Source organism: Malaclemys terrapin, chromosome 5, assembly GCF_027887155.1.
Source record: "Malaclemys terrapin pileata isolate rMalTer1 chromosome 5, rMalTer1.hap1, whole genome shotgun sequence".
Classification (NCBI taxonomy): Eukaryota; Metazoa; Chordata; order Testudines; family Emydidae; genus Malaclemys; species Malaclemys terrapin.
The window spans coordinates 114,871,665-114,897,111 of NC_071509.1; the positions used below are offsets into that span (position 1 = coordinate 114,871,665).

A 25,447-nucleotide genomic window follows, 5' to 3' on the forward strand; every position below is an offset into this window, starting at 1 on the left:
GGCATTTGAGTATGATTTAAAAGGCTGAATGCCAAACTACTTATTTCTGTACTGAATGTCACATTTACTGATTTGGAAGTTGTCACAAGTCCCTGTACCCTTTCAGCCTAAAGCCACATAGAAACATTTTGTGAATGGAATAATGAAAATATATTTGCTAAACTGTTATGAACTCTGCAGACAGACTAAGGTGTATATATACACCTATGTGTGATCAGCTAGGGATTTATTTTAAAGCATTACTCACATGCTGCCGTGTCAGGCTAGTTAGCTATTAATAAACTGTTTAGGTCCTCCTAGAAGTCTACTTTCTTATGCATCATTTTTATATTTTAGCACAGTCTGCTTGTCTGAAAGTCCTGATGGTTCTATTTTAATATTAATATAGTGAAGTCAAGCAGTCAGTGAATTAATTTCCACAGGGACAAATATATGCAATGTTAGAAACTAAGAAGAAATATATCTTCCTGGAAATGTGTACAACTCTCAAGTAATGAAGATCAGCATGATAGCTAAATTAATAATCACATTTTTCTCAAGATATGCTTGGCTGGTTTTGCTACAGAATAATAATAAAGCAACCTTTTTCTGTATTCCTCTATTTCCTTTGTGGAGTTTAGACATGATCAAGACTCTGTAGAGGAGGAGCTGTTGTCTAGGGGTACTGCAAGGGATTGTGAGTCAGGCAATCTGGTTTCAATTCCTCCCACTAATTTGCTATGTGACTTTGCGCATGTCACGTGGGCCTGATCCAACTCGTGCTGAAATTAATGGAAGTTTATGTGATTGGACTGGGCCTTTAATTGTTCTATGTTTCTTTGTTTCTCCACCTGTAAAATGGAGATTATAGAATTTAACCCACCTTTTAAAACATGTTGGTATCCTGAGATGATAAGCACCATAAAAGAGCGAACGATTATTATTGCCGTGTTTGAAAATTGCTATAGTAGCCACCTCATATTGTCCTTACTAAAACATTTTTTCATCTGTAGTTTCTGTATCAGATTGACCTAGCACATACCACAACAATTAGATTGTAAACTTCCAGGTGCAGGTACTGAGTCTTTCTGCTGCATTTGTATAGCACCTACCCAGTTAGGCCCTTTCTTGACTATGGCCTCCGGGTATGATATAAATAAGAATAATGATAATACACAGGCTTTGTGGCTTTATTATTTTGTACTTTTAAGAAGCATTGTATTTCTTTCAAATTCAATATGATTTTACACTTTTGGTCTGAATGGGATATTTATGTCTAACAATTTCAGTGCTATCAAACCAATGCAATGTGATAATTTTGGAATTTCTGTGTGTAATCGTAAAACAAAGAAAGAAGCAAACAGAATTTAAAAAAAACCCCTAATCCTGTAAAATAAAACAACTATCCATATATTGTTGGAGGAACTGTGGCCAAGCCAGGTCATGTGAAAATATAGGCCCCGATCCTCCAAACCTCAAGGAGAACAAGTAATTGTGCACAAGTGAATAGTCTCATTGGGCATGTGTAAGTGTGTGCAGGATAATGGCCGTATTTTGACTGTGCCCTAATATTTAGATTAAAAGAAATCAATAAAATAGTAGAACAGGTATTTTTCAGTTAAGTTCCTGTAAAACAGATTCTGGATTGAAATTGCTTGGAACGGAAGAGGTGTATTTATCCACAGAAGAGATACAACATAGCCAGAAGCAGTGCAGGCTTTCCCTAGTCATGTGCCTTTTCCCTGACTTGCAGGCATCCCTGTAGGGATGACAGGTTCCTGGTGACAATACTGTCTTCTCTGTTGGGTGTAGCTAGATCACAACTGCACTTTTGGAAACAATGTTTGGTCACCACTAAACTGGATCTTCCTTGGGGAGTTTCTAGTGTCTTGTTACCTAATTCCCTCAGCCATCCAGTCCCCTTGAAAACATTTTTAAATGTGAAAAAAATTATAAAATGAATCTTAGCACTACAGTGGTTGCCGTTGGACAGTCACCAGTTGTTAAAAGATACAACGCAGAGTTATTTTCTATCTTAAAGGTGTCCTGAAAAGGGGGAAAATAAGGTGTTTGCCCTATTTACTTTTTATATATAAAGAAAGTCATATTCCCCCCCTTATTGTTTAAAGTTTTATTTTCCTGCTAATTATTTATATTAGACACTCAAATCTTGTCTGTTCTCGAAGTCTCTGTAGTGACTGAAGAACTTGTGAAATTATAATATAATGGGAGAAATATGCAGAAAGCTAAGAACTGAGTGCCAACGCTGTTTTTAGTTTGACTGTATAAAGCTCCTTTTTTTATTTGTAATTGTTGACATCTATTTAACTCCAATAGCTAACGAACATTTTGGAGAAATGATGGTCACCCATTTAATTAAAGTGAGAGAGAGTTCACAATGTGTAAACTCTCAGACCAACAACTGCTCCTCCAGCAAAACCAGGGGAGACTAGACTTAGCACTTCTGATACATCTGCAGTTTAAAAAAAAAAAAAAAAGTTGGAAAGGTATTTTAAAAAATGTATCTGATAAGCAACAAATGTATTAAAATTATTTGCCTAAATGACAGAGAGCCTTTAAGCTTGCAAGCCTCGAAGGTCTTTAAGAGATGTAAAGGATAATGGCAACAGTATGTCAAGAGCAAGACTCAAATCCACTTAGATATATATCTTTTATGGACTTTCAAGTGATACTGCACAAGTATTGAAGAAGGGTATTTTGTAAACATTCTGTTTCTGGTAGACAGTTTCTGCATATTTGACTTGTCCTTCATGCAACAGATATCTTGGTATTACTCAACTTCTGAATTAGATGTTTCTGTTCTGGGAGTACGGTGATTAAAAATGAAGAATACTCTAAAAAGGGAGGGCTAAACAGATAATTTGCATCAGCTGCTGCACTGTCTTGCAAATAGTTCTTCCAAAATATGACCCTTTTTTGTCTTTAGGTTTGTATTTTGGTCTTCAGACGGTGCTCTTTCCAGCGTTCACAGAGCAATCCTTGATGGAACTGACATGAGAAGTGTTTTGAGGACCACAGAAAAAATAAAGACCATCTCACTGGATTTTATTGACACGAGACTCTTTTGGATCCAGTATGATAGTGAGGAAGATGTTTCACGCATTGGATCATGTGACTATAATGGTGGCTCTATTCATTTGCTCAAACATTCTGCCCCGTAAGTTTTTCTGTGTTGGATAGAAGGAAACTAAATATTTTTTAGGGCTATATCAGATAAAGACATCCTCTTCCCCTTCTTCTTTGAGTCTGGAAATAATAAAGATTGTAAAGTACAGACAAAATGGCACAACATTTTCAGAATAACCAATATATAACCAGAAGATGATAGGAAAATAGAACAAACAACCCATTTTCATTGCTGTCTGAATAGTACTCCTCCTTGGCACTTTTCATCTCCTAAGTTTTTAGCAAATGACAACTCATTAATTCTCAGGACTCTCCTTTTAAGTAGCTATGTATTATTATTAGCTCCTTCCTGTATATGGAGAAACTGAGGCAAAGAAGTTATGTGATTTGCCACAGGTCAGAGCAGGTGGGTTCAGAGGACAACGGAGGAATGTGGGCTTCCAGCCTGTGCTCAGACCACCAATCATGTCTTGTCTTCCTCTTCTGTCTGATAGTCATATATAATCTTGCTGTCCTCTTCAGCTGCTGAATCTGGAGGCTTTCCTGACCCTGGCAGCACTAGATCTACATACTGTCCAATTCTCTGCTGATTTTACTGCTGTGGTCAGTTCCAGAGAAACAGAAATAGTGATAATGAGTGTCTCCGTCATGTACGGTCATCATAAGCCTTGTCTACACTAGAGAATTTTGGCATTACAAGCACTTGTGACATTGAACACACACGAGTGCTTGCAATTGTGCACATTGCTTTTGCTTGGAGCAAGGCTCATCTTTGCTGCGTTCTGCGTCAGGTCACTCTGCAGTAATGCACTGACCGCAACATGGACAGACAGTTGCTCTCCTGTAATTGCCAGCACTGTACCAGAATGTTCCTTTTACCCTTCCAATGACTTCTTCCTGAGGTCTGTATCAGCACACTGCGACGGGTTAGATCACAGAAACCCCCTTGGGAGCTGCCACCAGATGTGCAAAGACTACCCCTGCTTCTGTTTTCCCTGCCAGCTCAGGACTCCAGCACCCTGTCTTGCTGAGCCAGACACTCCCGTCTGGCTCCAGACACAGACCCAGGGTCTGAATCACTTGTCCCAAAGCTGCAAGTTTACCTGAAAACAGCTCGCAGTAGCGTGCTTGTCTTTAGCACTCAGATGCCCAACTCCCAATGGGGTCTAAACCCAGATAAATCCGTTTTACCCTGCATAAAGCTTATGCAGGGCAAACTCATAAATTGTTCGCCCTCTATAACACTGATAGAGAGATATGCACAGCTGTTTGCTCCCCCAGGTATTAATACATACTCTGAGTAAATTACTAGATAGAAAGTGATTTTATTAAATACAGACAGTAGGATTTAAGTGGTTCAAAGTAGTAACAGACAGAACAAAGTAAGTCACAAGCAAAATAAAATAAAATGCGCAAATCTATGCCTAATCAAACTGAATACAGATAATCTCACCCTCAGAGATGCTTCAGTAAGTTTTTCTCAGACTGGACACCTTCCAGGCCTGGGCACAATTCTTTCCCCTGGTGCAGCTCTTGTTGCAGCTCAGGTGATAGCTAGGGGATTCTTCATGATGGCTTCTCCCTCTCTGTTCTCTTCCCCCCTTTATATATCTTTTGCATAAGGCGGGAACTCTTTGTCTCTCTGGGTTTCCACCCCCCCTCACTGGAAAAGCACCAGGTTAAAGATGGATTCCAGTTCAGGTGACATGATCACATGTCACTGCAAGACTTCATTACTCACTTGCCAGCACACACACATACAGGAAGACTCACAGGTAAATACAGCCATCTGCAGACAATGGGAGTCATCAAGATTCCACACCATCATTAATGGTCCACACTTTACACAATTACAATAGGCCCTCAGAGTTACATTTTATATTTCTAGTTTTAGATACAAGAGTGGTACATTTATACAAATCAGATGATCATACTCAGTAGATTATAAGCTTTGTAATGATACCTTACAAGAGACCTTTTGCATGAGGCATATCCCAGTTACTTACGTTCACTTAGTACCGTATTTTCTCTAAAACTATCTCAGTTACATTATATTGACTTATTATCAAGTTTTTATAAAACCATATAGACTGCACAACGTCACACACACATCTATCTCTTCACATTGTGGGAGGTGCTCAGGAATGGTCCCCCTCACCTATAGACCTCAAGATGCTAGGGAAAACCCCCTCTTTCAGTACCAACTGTCCCCAATGGGCCCTGGTATATCAGTCCCCCCACCAACTCCCCATCCTGCGTTCCAGTCAGATACTACCATCCCTGCCCCCTCTGTCATCCTGTTCACTTCCTGAGAATGGGTTAATGCCCTCAAATGATGGACACTTTAGGAGCTGTACAAGACTGAGCTCCTTTTGCATACACTTTACGAGGTGTGGAAGAAAGACCAGGACTGTGGACTTTAGGAAATCTATATCTCCTGTATTAAGGCACCAGTCCTGGGGATCTTCTAGGAACTGTGGGATTGTTACCTAGGGGCTAGATTATTAAATGTATTTGAGTGCCTAAAGATGCAGATAGGCACCCAGTGGGAATTTTAAAAAGAACCTAGGCACCTAACTCCCATTGATTTCAATCAATTTTGAAATTAGTGGGACTCGGGCACTTTTGAAAATCCTACTAGGTGCCTATCTGCACTTTAAATATCTGGCCGCTAGTGCTTCTGCAATGGTACAGGATTACGGTGTGGACACATTGCAATAATGCACTTGAAAAAAGGATGCCTACTATGGATATCCTGCATCATTGCAACTTACATCAGTAGAATCACACCAATGGAAGTTGCAATGGTACAATTCTCTGTTGTAGACAAGGTTTTATCACATCCTGGTATACATGATTTACTCCTTAGACAAACTGCCTTGGAAAAATTGTGTTTTGTATCAACTGCCCTATGTCTGGTCCAGAAAACGTATCTGTTAAGGCTCTAGATCTGGAAATTGGGAGGTTTTATGCAAATAAAGTGCCACCTAATTGTATGTTTCAGTATGTGTCATCTCATTTGCATACAATTACCATAAAATCTAAGTTTCTCTGCACACTGTCAAATCTCTATGAGTTGCTCCCATTGAATTTACCCACATCCCATCAACAAAGTCTCTCTAGCTCCCCACTTCCTCCTTTGAGTTTCCCAGTGTTCTCTGGGGAAATATTATTTTCCCTTGAGCTCTGGAAGGGGCAGAGTCTCCTTCTTCTTCCCCCCATGTGAATGTTCTGGGAAATGGATGCCAGCATACTGCTCTTGCTAGCCATCTATGCAGAATTTCCAGCCTCTCTCTCGTTCCTGAGAGGCTCAGGAACCCAGCCGAGGGGGCTAGAAATCAGTAGCCTCTCAAAGAAATGGGGATGCTTAACAGGCACTGTTCCTTCCACAAAGGCACATGGCATAGTGTGTTGTCCATTTTAAACCATGGGTTCAATAGAGTTAGACAGAATACCGGGACTTTCTCTGTGAAACAGGGCAGTCCTGGTCAACTAGTCACTCAAGCTGCAGGAGTTGTTAGTAATTGTTTGGCTGGCCCCACTGTGTCTGCACTATGTTGTGTGCTATGTTGTGAGCAACGGTATATTGTGTCCATAGTGACATTTCAACTGTCATACCATACCTCACAAACCATTCAATCATGTGTTCACAGGTTTTAATTTCTGATAAAAAGTATATCAGGGTATCTGAAGCAAACATGGTTGATCTATGTTCCATGTTTTCAGGAGACATAAAGCAAATGATTAAATAGGGATGAAATCAAATGTTACTTATTTGTTGTTTCCTTTCCACTCCAGACACCATTTATTTGGCATATCTCTGTTTGCTGAGCACTTCTACTATCCAGACCCGAAAACTGACGCGATCCGGAGAGCCAGTAAATTTACAGGAAAGGTTATAGTGACAATCAGCCTGAAACCATCATTTTTGCCACCTGCTGAAATAAAAGTGGTCCATCCATTTAAACAGCCTGGTGCAAGAACAGATGCTCGAGATTTTGGTAAGTCACCATATAATGACATGCTTATGTGTATAAGAATATTGTCACACACTCCATTTAATTTTTCAGGATAGAATTTTTTTCAGCAAGAGTTCTGGCCCCTTTGAAGTTGATGACAAATTCCCATGGACTGCCCTGGGGCGAGGGTTTCACTCAATATGCATGACTTTAACAGGAGCTTCAGTTAGGAAGTACACAGAGAACAATCTAATTCTATTCATTTACTAATGAGGAACATCCACATGAATTAATTTCTGTGTGCGTGTGTGTGTGTGTGTGTGTGTGTGTGTGCGTGCCGCATATCCCTAAGTATATCAAACATACACCTTGGCAACTCGCCTCAATTCCTGTCCCCTTATGGACCTTTTATTCTAAGGCATAATTGAAAACCTTGCTGTCAGTCCTAAGTTGTTCTGAGAAATGTATGAAATGTCCAACCAATAGTATATATGTATGTCTCAGTCCCACAGTGAAGTAACTGGATTAAGGGTCACACTGTTTACCCTAGGACTGATATGGAATTCCTATAGAAACTTTTAAATAAGAAGTGTGAGTCTGTGTGATTTACAGTAAATCACCTCAAAGTGTGATCACACCATGGGTATTTTACTGTGGGATCAGAAGATGAATATAGGTGAAGGGATCCCCATCGTTGCAACATGGCACCTAAATACCACAGTGGTGGGTACACTATAAATGCCCAGAGAGGAGGAAAAAAACAGGGTCTGACTCTCCACTGTCTTGCACCTTGTGTAGTCATTTATACCTTCCCAACTGGGTGTGGATGGTTATTATTTAGATGCAGTAGCATTTTGCACTTGTTTTGTACAAGTGTATAAGCAACTACACAAAGTGCAGGACAGTGGAGAATCAGGCACCGGAAAGTGTACTATGGCAGTGGTCCCCAATCTTTTTCGTCTGGCGGGCGACAGACGACGAGCCACGGAGGACCATGGTGGCAGACAAGCATCCGCCAAAATACCACCGACAAGCGGCAACATCAATAGGCGTCGCCGCCGAAATGCCGCCGAAAATTGGCGGCATTTTGGCAGTGATGCATCTAGATGACGCTGCGTCTCGGTGGCATTTCAGCGGATGCTCGTCCGCCGGCCAGTACGTGGGCACACTTAGATGCCCTGGCGGGCGCCGCGTTGGGGACCCCTGTACTATGGTAATTCCAAAGCTCCCATGGAAGGTGAAGAACCATGAGATTCTGAGCAACTCAGGTGGTGAGGAACATAGAGTATTTCTTAACAAAAATTATAATGTAAAAAAACCCTCTTGAAACATAATTCGGAAACCACCCCATGACACTTACTTATTAACTTCATATCTCTCATCCATCTATTGACCCTCCTCTCCCTTCACTCCATCCGATGCCATATTTGGACCCACTCTCCCCTCTTCTTGTACCATGGAGTGGTAGAAACCAAGATCTTCAAGAGGTATCTCCTGTGGAAATATCTAATTTTCACTTCAAGCATTTATTCTGTTGCAGTAGGGATGCTAGCAATTAAAATCGAATGTCAAGTGCTTGCATGAAAACAAAACACACAGCCATGACCTTAAGGAGCCTGTCCCTTTATTCAGAGATTTTTCCACTGCTCTATACAACATGTTACTAGTAGACTGAATCATTCCCTTTGGGAAAAAAACACACAGTCACCGGACCAGGGTAGATGTGGTTCAGTGGGTGAAGCATCTGCATATTGCTCAACGTGATACAACTAGTTGACCCAGGTTTGGAAGGTACTGCATAATTTCTCTAAATCCTGAGCTGGTATTGACCAATAGGGTGTGTCTGCATGTGCATGTGGTAGGGGTGAGGGGAGAAGAAACTGACTAGTTCATAATTGCTGACACAATGAATGCCAGGGGCTGTCAGCTGGGTTATAAGCGTTCCCTTGAGGCAAAGTACATAATGTAAAGCTTATCGATGCTGGGCACTTAGCTTTTACTCTTCTCATCGGAGCTTACATGTATTCGCCTCCCCCTCCCACCGAAGAGTATAGACCGCTTTTCACTGTCCACGTTTCAATTGAAAAAGGGTTTTCCCCATGCTTTTCTTAGTGGATAAATTGTCAATGTTTTGAAATGTGCCATGCTGTCTGCAGCTTTACTGCAAGGATAATTTGGTAAAAGCATGAAAGTAAGTGGTGCTTGTAATGCATTTTTTTCCTCTCCCAAATGGCTTCTTATAATACGAGGAGAAAAAGAAGCTTACCTTGCCCAATCCAGATGAACTCTTTGGACTTTACATGTGCATTGCTTAGCTTATCCAGCCCAAGAACCAGGATTGAGAAGGTTAATTAGCCCAAAGCACAAATGAGATTTATAAGGGATCTTACAACAGGGCAACCTGGAGATGAAAGCATGTAGGTTCTAACTGGATGCCCTGTAGAGGCTAAGTCAATGTTTGCTGCAACACAGCATTAAATGTGAATGATCAAACCTTATTTAAACCAGAAACACAGATGGCAAGTAAGTTCTCCTCAGGTACAAAAGAACCTGACAGGAAATGTTTAACTGCTACAATTCCTGCCAAAGATCAAATTTGGGTTATATGCTGCAGGCTTTTTTCATTAGATGAATGCCTTGCTTGGGAAAGGTCCTCTACTATCGCCTTTTTCTTTCACAGGACAGTCTTGAGCTTGTCATGACTGTTTGTTTCACAACTATCAGGACATTAATTTGGCTTTGGGTTTGAGGCAATGTACTCTCACAATGTCATGATGTAAATACCACAACCTTCTGATGCAACAGCTTTGTTCTGTGGGGCAAAGTGTGAAAGGTGGAAGGCATTCTTCCCACATGATAAAGAATCTGAGGTAAATAGCTTCAGATTCAGCTGCTGATAAATGTATAACCCCTCTGGAATACCTGCCACTTCTACTTACGGTTTATAGACTGTCAGCATTGTCCTGACATCTCAAAGACCGATTTCTCCTTTAATTATCTTTTTTTCCTGTAAATACTGTTCTGTTTAAAGGGATACTAGTGTCAGGCAAAACTTAGCCCCAGTTTTAGGTTTTATTGCTAAAATTTTCAAATATGGGTATCTACATTTAGGTTCCTAAATCCATATATAAATCTTTTGATTTTCAGTGGTTCTGAGTATCTGTAACTCCCATTGATCCTTAAAGCAGACATGGTTAAGAAAATGGCCTATATGATTCATTCATGAGGCCAATAGAAATATTTCCATGATATTTTTTATAAAAGTCCAGTGGAAGCAGTTTATAGTGTTGCTAATCTCTTTGAGACAAGCAGCTCAAATTTTGACACCTCCAACCAAACCTGAACCAAAAACCTCTTTCATATCTGATTAAATAGTAATTCTTGAAGTGCTTTTCTACCAGTTGGCCAGCACTTTCCATATTATGGCTGGGTAGAATAATGCATGTGAAATACAATAGTTAGGCTATTTTCCATGTGGTTGAATTTAGAGGGTGAATTGGAAATAGAGCACATGAACAAGTTCTCTTGTACTTTCTCACCTGTGTGGTCACATGAGGGGGGTTTGCTGCATGTGTGTGGGTGGGGGTGGTTGCATACTCTCGTTCAGCAGCAGCAGTAGCAGTAGCAACAGTACAGCTATTCTTTGCCTGATAAAGGGTCAGGCAATCCCAGAAGAAGATTAAGGAGATTAAACCAAAAATAATAGTTTGGGAGACAAAAATAAGCTTGTGAGCACTCGGTCCTAGTTACAGAAGCACCAGCCGCTGAAGGGAGCTGGGCACAGACAGCTCAAGAAGCCTGAAAACCCCTCCCCATAAAAAGGATATTTGGATAATTGAGTTTTGTTTGAGGGAAATTCAGGGTGGGGGTTTTTTGGGTGCTGTTTTCTATTTGTTTTGAAAGCATCTTTCTGCATCAGGTGTAGGGTCCAATACATTCTACAAGTTCTATGGATGTAGTATAATAAGCAAGGATGTATAGCACTTTAATTCTAATGATCAAGGAACTAGGGTCCCTATTAGTGACAGATTTTTTTTTACTAGCTTCAGGCAATGTGTTTGTCTAAATAAAATGTTGCTGGGCTCGGTTAATCTATCCAGCTAGCTTTTCGGAGCATATGAGGCATAAGCACCCCTTACTGAAGTTTAAAACCAGGATCACCAACTGGCCATAGGTAATGTGAAGAAAATGACCTCTCTTTATGATGCAGTGGCATTTACCATCTTGTTATTTTTCCTTCTCATTCTTTCTCTCTATTATTCTATTAGAATGTAGCCATTGTGAGAGGTCATGATTATGGAGGGAGAGGTGATCTGATTCTTACAAGTAGGCAGGGGGCCAGTCCCTTGGAAATATGAGTATCAGGAGAGAGACTTTGGACTATACTCTATATTCTGTGTGGAGCCAGTACAGGAAGCAAAGCCTTGGGTGATGTGTTCACAACAACCTGTGTTGCTACACAAAGAGGCTGCTGCATTTTGTCCCAACTGGAGGCTTAGCGAGGCATGTGGCTTCATTCCTAGCTTCTAGTCCATAAATACATGGGTCACGGTGGTTGTGCTATTTTCTGGCCAGTTGCATATGGAAGTAGGTAGGGTTTTGCCAGGGCTGTTTAGGCATCCGGTAGCATTACAGTCCAAAGGATCCAAGGCTCTGGACTGAATTAACTGTCTGGGGGCAGATTCGATAAGCCAGATCTCTAACATTTGGGTCTTTTGTTGTAAATAACCACATTTTCTTGGCATAGTGCTTCCATGTCTTCTGGGACAGAACTTGTGATCAATCATTTTGTAATTGCACCTTATCTCTATTTGCTACCTATCCAAGATCTATCCTGTTCTGTAGTGCCTACCACTGACTCTTTCCTTTGAAAAGGTTCCATTCAGTTATCCACAGGATTAATTCTTGGCTTTGTTTTCTTCTCTCTAGACAGTCTCTGAAAATAATGCTTTCCAGGACACAAAAAGGATAAGCGTTTGGAAATCTCCTTAATTTCTGCCTCTCTGAGTGTTCTGTGTTTATTAAACTAATTACTTCCTTTACATTCATGATGGGGAGCTGGTTTTCCTGCTCTTCTCTTTTGGTTTGAACCATAATGATACTCAGATATTTAGGAAATAAGAGCAGATTTTCTCTAAACAGATTCACTGTGTGTCCTGGGAAGAAGTCGACAGCATACACTATAGTTCTTATCCTATTACAGATGGTGTTTTCTCTGCTAATACAGGAGCATCTAAGGGCATGATCCTCCCCCTGCAGAATGTAACTCCCATGGATTTGACTGGAAGTTACCTATATCCTGCAGAAGGAGAATTGGACCCCACATATTCCTATTCACCATGCACAGCTTCCTGTTATTCCTTACCTGGCTTTTGCTTTGATTTTCCTTGCAAATTCTGGGGATTAGTTAGTTATATGACACCTGAGGTAGTTCTTAGATATGGTAGCCAGATACATATATGCTATGACTTACGAGGAGAGGCTGAGGGAACTGGGCTTGTTTAGTCTGTAGAAGAGAAGAGTGAGGGGGGATTTGATAGCAGCCTTCAGCTACCTGAAGGGGGGGTTCCAAAGAGGATGGAGCTTGGCTGTTTTTAGTGGTGGCAGATGACAGAACAAGGAGCAATGGTCTCAAGTTGCAGTGGGGGAAGTCTAGGTTGGATATTAGGAAACACTATTTCACTAGGAGGGTGGTGAAGCACTGAAATGGGTTACCTAGGGAGGTGGTGGAATCTCCATCCTTAGAGGTTTTTGAGGCCCAGCTTGACAAAGGCCTGGCTGGGGTGATTTAGTTGGTGTTGGTCCTGCTTTGAGCAGAGGGTTGGACTAGATGACCTCCTGAGGTCTCTTCCAACCCTAATCTTCTATGATTCTATAACCTTTACTGGCGGCTGATTGCCCATTGCCAGTCCTGTTGACATGTGACTGTCTGGCCTGGCTGCTTGCATTGGCCAAATCTTTTGTGAAAATAGGTTCTTGCACAGGTGTGTACCTCCCATCTGTAGAAAATGGCAAAACCTCATTTTACAGATTCTAGTTCCTTTAAGCACACTCCCCCGCCTTGTCTCCCTATGCATGTGCCCATTGTGTATACTGTTATAGTGGTGGATCACCTGTTCTGGTGTCTACTCTTAACTCCTATTTATTGACAAGAACAATCCCCCTGCACTTGCGAGGAAAAAAGTTGTGAGAGTCTCATCATCAGTAGCACACAGTAGATAAGATAAACGAATCCCCATTGTCCAAAGTGACAATGAACATGACAAAGAAGACAATTCACCACAAATGTTCCATAAAGTCCAGGCAGCAGAACAAAGTAAATGATTAATTATTAGTCATATATAAACAACAGAGAGGAATAAAATGATAATTAGAATATGAAACAGGATGCAATATCATACGCACTGTTGGCAAGGTGATAAGGTCTTTGTAAAGGGACCATTCTCCTGTACATGCACAGATAGGTGAAGACAGCAAAGTGGATCACAGAGGCAGACAGTCCTTTTCTGGTTGAGGGATCATCTTGCATTTGGCCCAGATGCATCTCACCACTCTGACTTTGCAAACCAACAAAAATCATCTTGTGAGTCTCTGACTATTGACCACGGGTCTCCAGCCAAACCAGTTCTGTCCTTTCTCCTGATGCCTCCGGGAAGTACCTGTGTTGGCAGGTGGCCATAAATGATCCTACACAGTCATGGCTTTTAGCCTGCCCCCACTCTCCTGTTGGAGCACAAGGAGCTTCATTTTTAGATAGTAGCTTGCTGACTTGATTTTACCAGTGGACAATGACACGAGGTTATTTCCCTAATTTGTGGAGATGACTGAAGAGAAGCAAGAGTTAGACCCAGAGCATCTCTGCTCTTAACTGGTAGGATTAAAATAGCCTTCCACCAGAAGAAGCAAAACTTTAAAGAGAAGGAGTTTCCTTAGAATTGGCAGATGAATACAGTAGAAACTAACTAGACTTGGAACCTACATACTGGAGATCCTGCTTCCCTCCTCCCACAACTGTGATGGGTGGAGGCACTCTAGCTGGACTCATGGAGTAAAGGTCCAAAATAACCTCTGTTTGTTGACTGTTAGTGCATGCTTTAGTGGAGGCTTTGGGTATTATTTGGAGGAGAGGAGTTTAGCATGAGGATAAATATAGTTGGGAGTTGTTTTGTGCCGGGTGGTTAGTTGATGGGTTTATTTCGATTAAGTGTATTTTTAACTTGTGGCAGAGGCAGCCTAGACTATTAGATATTAACATCAATCTCAGTACGCAAACAATCAGCTTCATCGGTTACTTTAAATATCACAAAGCAGTAGCCGGGTAAACTCCGCATAGGTTCCATTACTAGTGTGGCTCCCTGGAGTGTTTGGAAGAATTTCAGCGGTCTTTAAAGGGCTTCTGGAGTATTATTACTGTTTCTAAGGTGATCCTACTTAGTAGGCTTTATTCTCTGTTCATGAAAGAAGCTTCACATTATTTGTCATAATGATTATTGAATACTAAACATGCACATAGCACCATAATCTTGGATGGCTTCACAGTCCCTTCCCCAAAGAATTTTTTATAGTCTAAATTGGACAAACATAGAACATGAAAGTAACAGATGAAGGTTGTAGGGAAAGGAGCAATAAAAGTTAAAACAAATACAAATGTCAGTTTATACAGCAAGAGTTCTGCTGTTTTAAAAGACAGACCGAGGCAAGGCAAGCTTTAGATTGTAAACTCTTTGGGGCAGGAACCATCTTTTTGTTCTGTGTTGGTACAGTGCCTAGCACATTGGGGTCCTGATCCAGAACTGGGGCTCCTAGGTACTACCACAATACAAATAATAATAAATAATAATAATTATTAATGAGTAGACAACACCAGGGTGGAAATCATTGGTGGAAAGCATGGTGAATGGGTTTTGAGGCAGGATTTGGAGGAGGAGATCAAAGATGCTTGTGTCCTTCTTTCTCACTAAATATCATGGGTCTGATGGTGTAGTAGCTCCATGTATGAAACTGTCTTTCAAATCAATCTGACTTCCACATGAAAAGTGACTATGAAATCAGGTTCTGTATGTCAAGGTGAATTTTGTATTTTATAACTCAATCTCCATCCTAGAAAACATTTACTCTTCCAGAACACAGATCCTGCCATTTGAACAAAGAAAACTGCAAGAGAAGCATCTGCAGGGATGACTCCAAGACCCATCGGTGCAAGTGTTCGAATGGATTTGTTTTGAGTGGAAATAGGCAATACTGTGAAGGTAATATATGGTTCAAAACATGGGATGGATGGGGCAGTTGGATAAGCTTTCTCCCACACTTTAGCCTTTTCTCAAATCTTGAATTATGTTTCTTTTGGAGGTTCTAAAAATTTCAGTTTACTTTCTTTTTTCCCTTATATTTCATTTTCACATGTCCGGGTTCTGATTGAATCTAGAAGCAGAAGTACCAAAATACCTCAAGGAAGTCTGTTCTTTGTGAAATGTTGCAGTCTCAGTTTGGATTAGTCAGATGATGTTCAGATAAGCGTGCATAATTTTGTGTGCTTATAAGAATTGAAATGAATCAATGGGTAAAATGGTCAAAACGTGCCTAAGTGATGTAGGTACCTCAGTCACATTTTCAAAAGTTACTCAAGCGCCTAAACCTCTTACTTTTGAAAATTGTACCTCACTTGTTTTAATCCAAATTAAACAGTCCAGTATTTTTCTTTGAACTTTTTTCTTTAATTTGTAAAACTTGTTTTAGGGTAAAATTTATAAAAGCATACTAATCACTCAGGAGTCAAATTTATAAAGGTATTTAGGCCCTTAAAGATGAAGATAGGTGCCTAGTAGGATTTTCAAAAGTGTCTGAGCAGGTTAGGTGCCTAACTCCTATTGAAATAAAATGGAATCACTTTAGAAAGTGGAACTTAGGATCCTAAATCATTTAGGTGCTTTTGAAAATTTTGCCCTAAGTCACTGAGGCATCTAAATATCAAAAAATTGGCCCTTAGGCACTTAAAATTTGTACCCTTCATAATTATAAATCAGTACATTCTCTAGCTTGTTTGAACTCTACAAGCTTTCTTTTCATAGTTTATTAAGACCAGCATATTTGACAAAAGAAATATCCTATCTTCAGTAGAACAACTAAATAAGAATTTCTTCTAGAAATGTTACATTGCTTTATTAATCCATGACCTTGCATGTATTAAATATATAATGACCCTACTGTGTCATACAATTGTTTCTCTTGTCAGATGTCAATGAATGTGCTTTTTGGAACCATGGCTGTACTCTGGGATGTGTAAATATCCCTGGCTCCTATTACTGTACATGCCCACGAGGTTATATTCTGCTGCCTGATAGAAAAACATGTCATGGTAAGTAGCTGCAATACATAAACATTTGAGGACTGATCCTGGAATCCTCACTTACACAAACCTAGTGTTTCCAGTGTTGCTACATTTCTCTCTTCCAGCCCTTTAATGTGTAAATTACATCAGCTTTGATTCAGTGAACCAAATTTAGAGGTCATGTTTGAGGAAGTAAAAGCAGTGCTTAATTTGTGCCAGGACTTGCCAGGGCTGAGCTTCTCCTCCCCCCCCCCCCCCTGGCACCTCTATGCTTGGCAGTTCATAGCCCTGGCACCTCTGGGCTTGCTCTACCAGTTATGAATATAAAAAAAAATTGCTTGAGCCCCAGCACCTCTTTCATTACAAATTAACCACCAACTATAAATTACATATGGATAATCAAGTGTGAGCCTCATGGAGCCTACAGGAGTTAACTAAGCATCCAAATCCTAGGATGTTTACCTGAACCAGTTCCAAGCTATGAACCTCAACTTTTGGGGTTCTCCCATCCCTGGCTGTGTGTATACTTTTGCAATGTTGACAGTGGGTTTTTGCAACATTGGTGATAAATATCACAAAGCAATATATAAGGTAGAGAATGTAGGAGGTAGTGAATTTTTTTATCTTGCTTGATCTTAGAGAGATCTTTAACAACCTGAGAGAGTATCCATTTTGAGATAATGATAATTAAGGTAACCATATAAAATAATATAAAACTCACCAAAATACACAGATTTCACTTGTGTGGGTAGGTAGGAGTCTTGGGGACTTTGGACTCCCGATTTATTTGGAGAACTTTTCCTGAACAGTTTTTCAAATGATAGCAACTTTGAGATGATTTTGGGGAAAATCACAAAAATGTCTAGCAGTTAAGTTAAATTACAACATCCTCTCACTTTTCATGACCATATGCGAAGTGATTATATCCAAGAAATCTCTTTTTGAGTGATTTTTGTTTTATTTTGTGAGGTATTATTTTCCATCTACTGAAGTATTCTGTAAGTGGTATAACCCTAATATAAGACAATAAGTAACACACATTTAGAACATAGCATATGTGAGTAGGAAAGGTGCCAAACACTCTTAGCCTAAATAAACATATGTTGTGTGCTTATCCGGCTTCAAACAGCTTGCAGATAGTACAATGAACCATAATGTTTAACATAATATAGAGTCTCGTGGTTGATTAATAATGGAAATAATATATCCCCAAAGCATGAAAATTGAAATAACACCTCCATTTCATTCCCCAGAGATAGAAAGATTTTCTGAGTATATCATTGTGAAGCTTAGCCAGTCATTTCTATAGATTCACATCTATAGTATACAACTATAGTTCCTAGTATTTTTGTTATATGAAATACGTATAATGCGTACTCTTGGAGTAAGTATCCAATATGCTCTGATATATCAAAATGGAAAGTAGGATCATTTCTTTTTCTTGGAATATCTTCTATAAATTGATGTTCTGATCACCACCTTTGTAGTTTGAAAGGTTAGGAATGCTGCTTTTTTTGGTTTTGTTTTTCTGTGTAATATTATCCTTGTGTTAGACCCTTCACATCTTCTGGCTGTGATGTGAAATGATCTCTTTATGACACACTTTTCTAGATTTGTTTCTCAGCAGGATTATGAATTTGACAAGCTCATATATTCCCAGTCAGTTGGTCTAATGGGATATCATTTCCTGAACGTTTTAAAATTTCCCTTTTTGCTACTCCAGGTCTTTAGAAGCACTTTAGTAACTGATCTGGATCAATTAAGTAATTTCAACAGTGTTTTATTCATGTTTGATTGGTCTAATTGTTTAATCATAGTTTCATTCATTTAGAATTGCCCAACCAAGATGGAATTTGGCCACACAAATATTTCTTTTAATTTTTATTCTTAGCCATGATTCTATTCTGTTCTGTTCTACGTAGGTTCTTATACCATACTCATAATCACCATAGTATCTGAGGCTGATTAGGTTCCTAATTTCCATTGGAATCATTGAGGATCCAAGCCTAAGTGCCTCTACACCCATTTCTGTGAGGCAGATCTAGCTGCTGACTGTAAGACTTGGGAATACAAACACCTAAATCCCTACTGTATGTGGGAACCAGAAAGTAATTTTGTGTCCCTAGCCAACTTGGTCAGGAAACAAAGGTGAATCCCACCCACCTCAGTGCACATAGGTGGGATAAAGCATCAGGCGTCAGCTTTATTAGCATAATTGTGGGGTAAACAGTGTTTTAATCCCTACCAGGTGTTGAGAGAGGTCATTATGAGAGGACAAAGTTTTACATAATAACCAGCAAGAGGGAGTTCTCCAGTACACCCACATCTCCAGGGTCGGCGCAACCCATTAGGCGACCTAGGCAGTCGCCTAGGGCGCTACAATTTGGGGGGCGATGACCGCGGCGGTATTTCGGTGACGGGACCTTCCACTGCCTCAGTGGAGGGTGGCATTTCGGGGTCGGACCTTCTGCCACCTAGGGCGGCAGAAAAGCTGGAGATGCTCCTGCACATCTCCTCTGTCTTTTCTGGCTGGTCTTAGCCCAGCAGGAGAAATGCCTGTAGAGGGAGGGGTGAGTGTCCCTCTCCCAGGACTGAGCCAGCCAGGACTCAGAGAAGCAGTCCTTCTGCTGGTCCCCTTAAACTCCCAACCCCAGCTGATGTGGGATGGGGGATGCAGGGTGTGACATGTGCACAATGCTTTGCAAATCTTGTAAAGAGATTTTGCATAAGTTTGCTCACAACAGCCTGTAACAGGGCAGCCTGCCTCTTTAAAGGTCTGGAGGCCTTGAGCCAGCCCTGTTCAATCACCCTCATCTGTGCCATAATTAGCTGCCTCCCAGCCTGAGGGGGAGGGAAAAATAGGGTCAGCAGATAGCCTGATGAACGCCTGGGTCTCCCAAGGCTGACAGAAGTCAGCTGCAGGGAGGAGCTACAGGAAACAGGTTAGGCTCTCCTGCAAGCCGGGAATTCCAGAGAGCTGTGAGAGTGATTCCAGGGAAAGCAGGCCGGGAATGGTGCTCTCTGACAGAGCAGGGAAGATTTAGAGGTAGTGCAGGAAGGGGTGCTGCCCTGTGAGGGGAAGGCTGAGGGAACCTACATTAGAGGAAGAGACTGAGGCAGAGAGTGCCTGCATCACTGTGTTTGACCAGGAGGGGAGATGGGGGGCAGTCATGCCTCTGGTGCAGTCTAATATGTTCCTTTGTTGAGACCCTAAAATTATGTAACCCTCCACTCAGATTTACACAAATACAATGTTCCTTAGGTTTGTCATGGAAAACTGTTGGAAACATGGGCTTGGAAAGTCTGTGTGGTTACCAGTACAACTGGACTCTTTAACTGACTTTCCCTTTGTGCTTGATTAGGATAAGCATGCATGTGTATTACATCCCTTCAGTGCTACCTGTGCTGTGTTTGTTTTCAGACAGTGGTTGGAAAATGCCTTTTCTTTTACATGCTACACTTACCCATGGGGGAAAGAAGAAAATTTGTTTAAAATAATGTGTCTGTGGGGCAGCACTGTCCTGTGAAAATTCAGTGGAAACTCTGTTGCCCAGGTGTATTTTAAAGGGGTTTCATTTCACCACTGTACATGCCATTGTTATTTTTCACAGGTTAGCAATTTGGGTGTGTTCTGTATCTCATGAAATCTCACCCTCACAGCATGTTACTATTGGCTGCTAGTCTGGCACTCGTCCCCAAACTGTCCTGGGCTTAGTTGTGGCATTTAGGCATAGGCAATGAGGCACTGCTCTATCCCAGGAGTAGCATGCTCCAAAAGGCATAAGCCCATTTTGGTGCCCGGTGGGATGGGGGAGGCTCCACTATGGTACTGTAGGATGGTACAGTCTGCTTCCCTTGGTGCATCTGGCCTGCTTGGGAGCTTTTGCTCTGATTCTCCGCATCTCCATTTGGATGAAATGTGCACCTTGGGGCAAACAGAGGGAGAAGCAGTTCCTATGCTCTGCTGAGCTCAGGGACTGCGATCGTGACAGGGAGGAGGCCCTATTGCAATCTATCCCTCTCTTTGGATGATTTATTTGTGGTACTATCTTACATACAGCTACTTGGGACTGGAAACATTTTCAACACTGCTCATCACTCTGTCAATCCAAGGCACCTATCAGCTTAGTATTTAAGTGCTGAACAGTGATATAAGGTGAGAAGACGATAATCTGCTTCTGAGACAGGCAACGGACCAAGCATGGATTAATTTAACTCCTAGATTACTGCTATAACTTCTATAATACAAAATGACTCTCACCCCATACAGTGCGCACATAATCACTATACCAGCACATTCTCTCAACTAAGCAGAGAGATGGAATAGTGGAAGCCCACACAGTAGCCTGAAACTTTGATGATTCCCTGCTTATTATATAAGTCTCATCATTCTAAAGCCATAAATTCCTATTAGGGTATTAATGTAAGGTCAGTTTCTAGACCTCTTTCAAGGTACTTAAGAGGTCAGAAAAGTGCATTGCAGAGCACAGTTGTCTTGTATAAGGAATATTTACAGCAGCTATGTATCATTCAAGCCAGCAGACACAGAAGCATCGGTGGGAAACCTGCATTTGTTCCAGTATCAGTCCTCCCAACAGATGTTACCATATGGCACTAAGGCAGTGTAAAGAAACAAATATGTTGGCTGGAAGGAGGACATCTAGGGCTGTTCTCTTCTCTAATTACTTGAAAGGAAAAGAGAATTTACGAAGGAAACCTAAAGATGCAGTTGGCGCTGTCAACAGTTGTGATGGAAAATCCTGTCAGTTCTGTGCTTTCTGGAAAGTCTGTTTTCTCCCACAGGAAGTAATGGCAGAATTTACCATCATGGTATTCAAGAAAAAAAGGAATAGTTTTGTATTTATTTATAAATATACACATATTATGAGCCTCTCCCTGAATTTACCAAAAGAATTGAAAGAATCATAACAAGTCTTCTGCCCACAATAGGCAGTATAACGGTTACTGAGACTGATGACAATTTACAATTTCTTACCAAGAAAAAATATCTCACCTTCCTTGTGTGCCTGGAAGATCAACAGTTAAGACTCTGGTGAACTGAGAGAATATGTTCCAGAGTCAGAACACTGCAGTTCCAATCACTAATGGTTACATACAGGCTCTGTCTGTCTGGAGGAATTACCACAGTGGGTGTAGCAGTATTTAAAGAGACAAACAGCACCTTAAGTAACTACAACCCCACCATATTAATTGGATACTAGTGGGATTAGCTGCTAATCTGGTGATTTTTGTTCATATGCACATGATTGAATTAATCAACAATATACTGCAAGGAAGAAATTTTCCTTCGTGGCATATTGGCAAGGAAGTTAATTTTTTTTTAATTTCCCTCCTCTCTTCTTTGGATCAGTGATCAAATGTTGGGAACAGGTGATTGTATCCCATGTGATCAGTTTCTTGTGATGGCTGACTGGGGGAAGGGCATGCATTGGTAGCTCTAGGTTTTTCCCACCAAGTTCTTTTGCCTTTAGTTACTATTATTATTTATTGTTTGCATTACTGTAGCACTTGGGGTATACCTACACTGCAGCTGAGAGAGCGCTTCCCAGCTGGGGTAGACAGACTCGCACTAGCTTTGCTCGAGCTGCTGAGCTAAAAATAGCAGAGAGGACATTGTGGCAATGACAGAGACTCAGGGCAGCGGGTGACTAGCCTTGCATCAGTGTCCACCATCCATGGCCCAGCTGCCTTTGTCCCTTTATCCCAAGAATCACCAGTTGACTCCAGGGAAATGGAAGTGCAGCCCCCCTTGGTGTAGTGCAGCAGCTCGGTGAATCAGCGTTTAACCCTTCTATTGTCTTCTGAACACTCAGCTGCAAGCAGACCATCAGACAGCCTTCTGTATTTGCAATCGAGACTGAGCAGAAGAAGTCTGTTGCATTGCTTCATGATCACAGGAGCATAGCCAGATTTTGGCAAATCTTTGGTGTGAGGCCAGCAAAACTGTGAACTTGAGTAAAAGTACCAGGAATGACCACACATACCAGCAAATAGCAAAGAAGCTGACAGTGTTGCAAATTTAGTGGAGTGGTGACCACCAGGGAGCAGATTAAGTGGTTTAGGACGGAGCTGACAGGAAAACCAGGAACAAGAACCGCACCTTACGCAACTCGCTGACATCGTGTCCGTTTTATGAAGAGTTTGATCAGGTGCTGGGCACTGTGCCAAGCACAGAACCAACTGTGGTGCATGATGACCTGGTCAGCCAGGACGGTGCTCTCCTGCCCCCGGAATCCAGCATGGGGACTGTTGGGATGGGAGTCAGCAGCAGGTGCTGAATGAGGACAGTGAAGTGACTCTGTCGCTGAAACCAGTCCCAGAGGAGGCTTTGGAGCAGGAGCAACAGCAACACATCCAGAGGCCATACTCTGAGGAGCTGTTTGATGCCTGAGGAGCTTGCAGCAGACACAGAAGGAACAGAAACTGCCCTGAGTGTGATAAGTTTCTGGCTCCATTTTAATGTTTGTTGATACTCTAAGGGGAGGGATTTCCATTCTATGAACCAATGCAAAAGTTATTAGAAGCCCCAGCTGGCACAAGTATCTGCTAATGTCAGATTGTCTGCCACCAGTGGTGTGGCTCGCTCGTCCTCCACCACGTGGCATTCAAAATGGTGACCAGAAAGTGCAAAACTGTAAAAACACTTTGAAAGTAAATATTTGTTTGAGAACTCACAAGTTTTGGCTAGGGCATTCCTGTTCCTTAAAATAATAATTGTACATTGCCATATCTGTAAGGACGCCGCTCTGTAACCACTCAATGGCATAACAAGCCACCTGGAAACAGTGATTCTTGTCCATTTTCAGCCAAAGGCAGTCCATAGGTGACAAAATCATTTGTGCCAAATTTGACGGGGCTTTGAAATTTTGTACAGAAACGTGGCAAGAGGCAGAAGGGTAAGGAAGATGGCTGTGCAGTTCTGGGTGTTTCCATGCAGTCATAACAGGCTAAGCCTTGTGGAAGCTAATGCAGCATCCTGTTGATTTCCCTCATGCTGATAGTTGCAAACTTTTCCTGCAGTAGGAACTCCAGATAGGTAGTAGCATTTTGGAGAGAAGAATATTTTCCAGGGCCACCTCGGTAGCTGACCAGCCCACTCCACTCATAGATGAGCTATTCAGTCACTACATGTGTGAATATTTCAGTTGTACACTGCAGGTTTCCCACCAGCAGTTTGGGATAACATCTCCCTTTGGCAATCGGCCAAGAACTGTTATGTCCTCCAAAATGTGGAAGGCCTGAAATGATAGAAAAAGCTTTTGCAGAATGGCCACTGATGGGCACCCACCTGCACCAAACCCAAATAGTTCTGCAAGTTTTAGAAAGCGAAAAACAATTTTGCGTTTTTAACTTACCATTGTCTATGCACTTCTTTCACTGCGATTAACCAGGCTGTGTCCAGAGGCCTTCTGTGATCTGAAGTATCCCTCTCACAAAATATTGAAGTTCAGTTGGAAAAGTAACATTTTATGTCTTTGAAATCAAAAAGGATTTTTTCTGTGCTCCTGCACTAAGCTGTATGAGACAATAATCCACTGTGTCTTGTCCTGTTCCAGCCCCCTCAACATCTACTGGCTGCAGTACCTCCGCAGCTCGCCCACACTGCAACAGGAACCTGAGCCAGTGTATCTTCATGAACCATTCCAAGAGGAAGTGTTTCTCTGGTGAACTTCTGGTTGGAATTCTGGACAGCATAGGTGCCAACTTTCTCTGGCGCCGGTGGTGCTTGCGCCCCCCCCACCTCTGGCCCCGCCCCGACTCTACCCTTTCCCTGCCCCTTCCCCACCCCCATTCCAACCCCTTCCCCAAAGTCCGCCCCCAACTCCGCCCCTTCCCTGCCTCTATTGGACCGCTTCCACAAATCCCCGCCCGGCCCTGCCTCTTCCCCTAGTGTGCCGCCTTCCTCCACCTCCCCCCTCCCTTCCAGTGCTTACTGCACAAAACAACTGTTTCGCGGCGCAAGCACTGGGAGCTAGGGGGAAAAAGGGGGCATGCAGCGCGCTCAGGGGAGGAGGCGGAGGCAGAACGTAGGCGGAGGTGAGCTGGGGTGGCGGGGGCGGAGAGTTGCCGGTGGGTGAGCACCCACCAATTTTTCCCCGTGGGTGCTCCAGCACCGGAGCACCCACGGAGTCGGCGCCTATGCTGGACAGGGCCAACGAGCAGGTCCAGTATCAAAGATAGAGGAACTTGTGGCTAGAGGAAAGGCATGGCAAGAGGAAAGGCTCAGGCTGGCTGCACAGCTTGAGGACAGGGTTTCGGTGCAGTTCTTGGAACAGGAATGGTGGCTAAGGGAGGAGGAGAGAGCTCAGCAGAAATAACTGTTTGAGCGGTTGATACCGCTAAAAGCAACAAGAGTGCTGGTTTCTGCTGCATGACCCACACCATGGTGTGAGTCCCCTATGTGGTACCAAGAGATGCAGTCCAGAAACAGCTTGCAAAACGCCATGGCTGGGTGGCCCATGCAATCAGGCTCCATGAGTGGCTGGGCAAGGCATGGAGTGCCTCCACCTCTCCCCCGGTGCCAGGTATATGGCGAATAGGGGCCCAAGGGACATATAGTGGTAGGGGGTTTCTGTCTTGTATATTTGCAAATTTGACACCATCAGCTCAAGATTAAACAAAGACTGTGAATGGCTAGCCAACTACAAAAGCAGTTTCTCCTCCCTTGGTGTTCACACCTCAACTGCTAGAAGAGGACCTCATCCTCCCTGATTGAACTAACCTCGTTATCTCTAGACTGATTCTTGCCTGCATATTTATACCTGCCTCTGGAAATTTCCATTATATGCATCTGACGAAGTGGGTATTCACCCACGAAAGCTTATGCTCCAATACATCTGTTAGTCTATAAGGTGCCAGACGACTCTTTGTTGCTGTCTTGTATATGGTTTCACTGTTTGCACTTGTTCATGCACTTTTTGTTTTTGCTAAGGTTCTGTTGGTAGTGGTGAAGTAATGGCAGCTGGCCTGCCTGGATGTACTTTTCAAATGCATATTTATACATAAATCTTTT

At 42.1% G+C, this 25,447-nt stretch overlaps 1 protein-coding gene across 2 annotated transcripts in view; it reads left to right on the forward strand.

Moving 5' to 3' along the window:
* EGF (epidermal growth factor) overlaps positions 1–25,447 on the forward strand; it is a 102,916-nt gene that overhangs the window by 24,574 nt on the left and 52,895 nt on the right. For both annotated transcript variants that reach the window (XM_054030391.1, XM_054030392.1), the window contains exons 5-8: positions 2,927–3,157; positions 6,925–7,127; positions 15,209–15,334; positions 16,318–16,440. In XM_054030391.1, the coding sequence (XP_053886366.1) occupies positions 2,927–3,157; positions 6,925–7,127; positions 15,209–15,334; positions 16,318–16,440 (683 nt within the window). The remainder of the gene's footprint in view (positions 1–2,926; positions 3,158–6,924; positions 7,128–15,208; positions 15,335–16,317; positions 16,441–25,447) is intronic.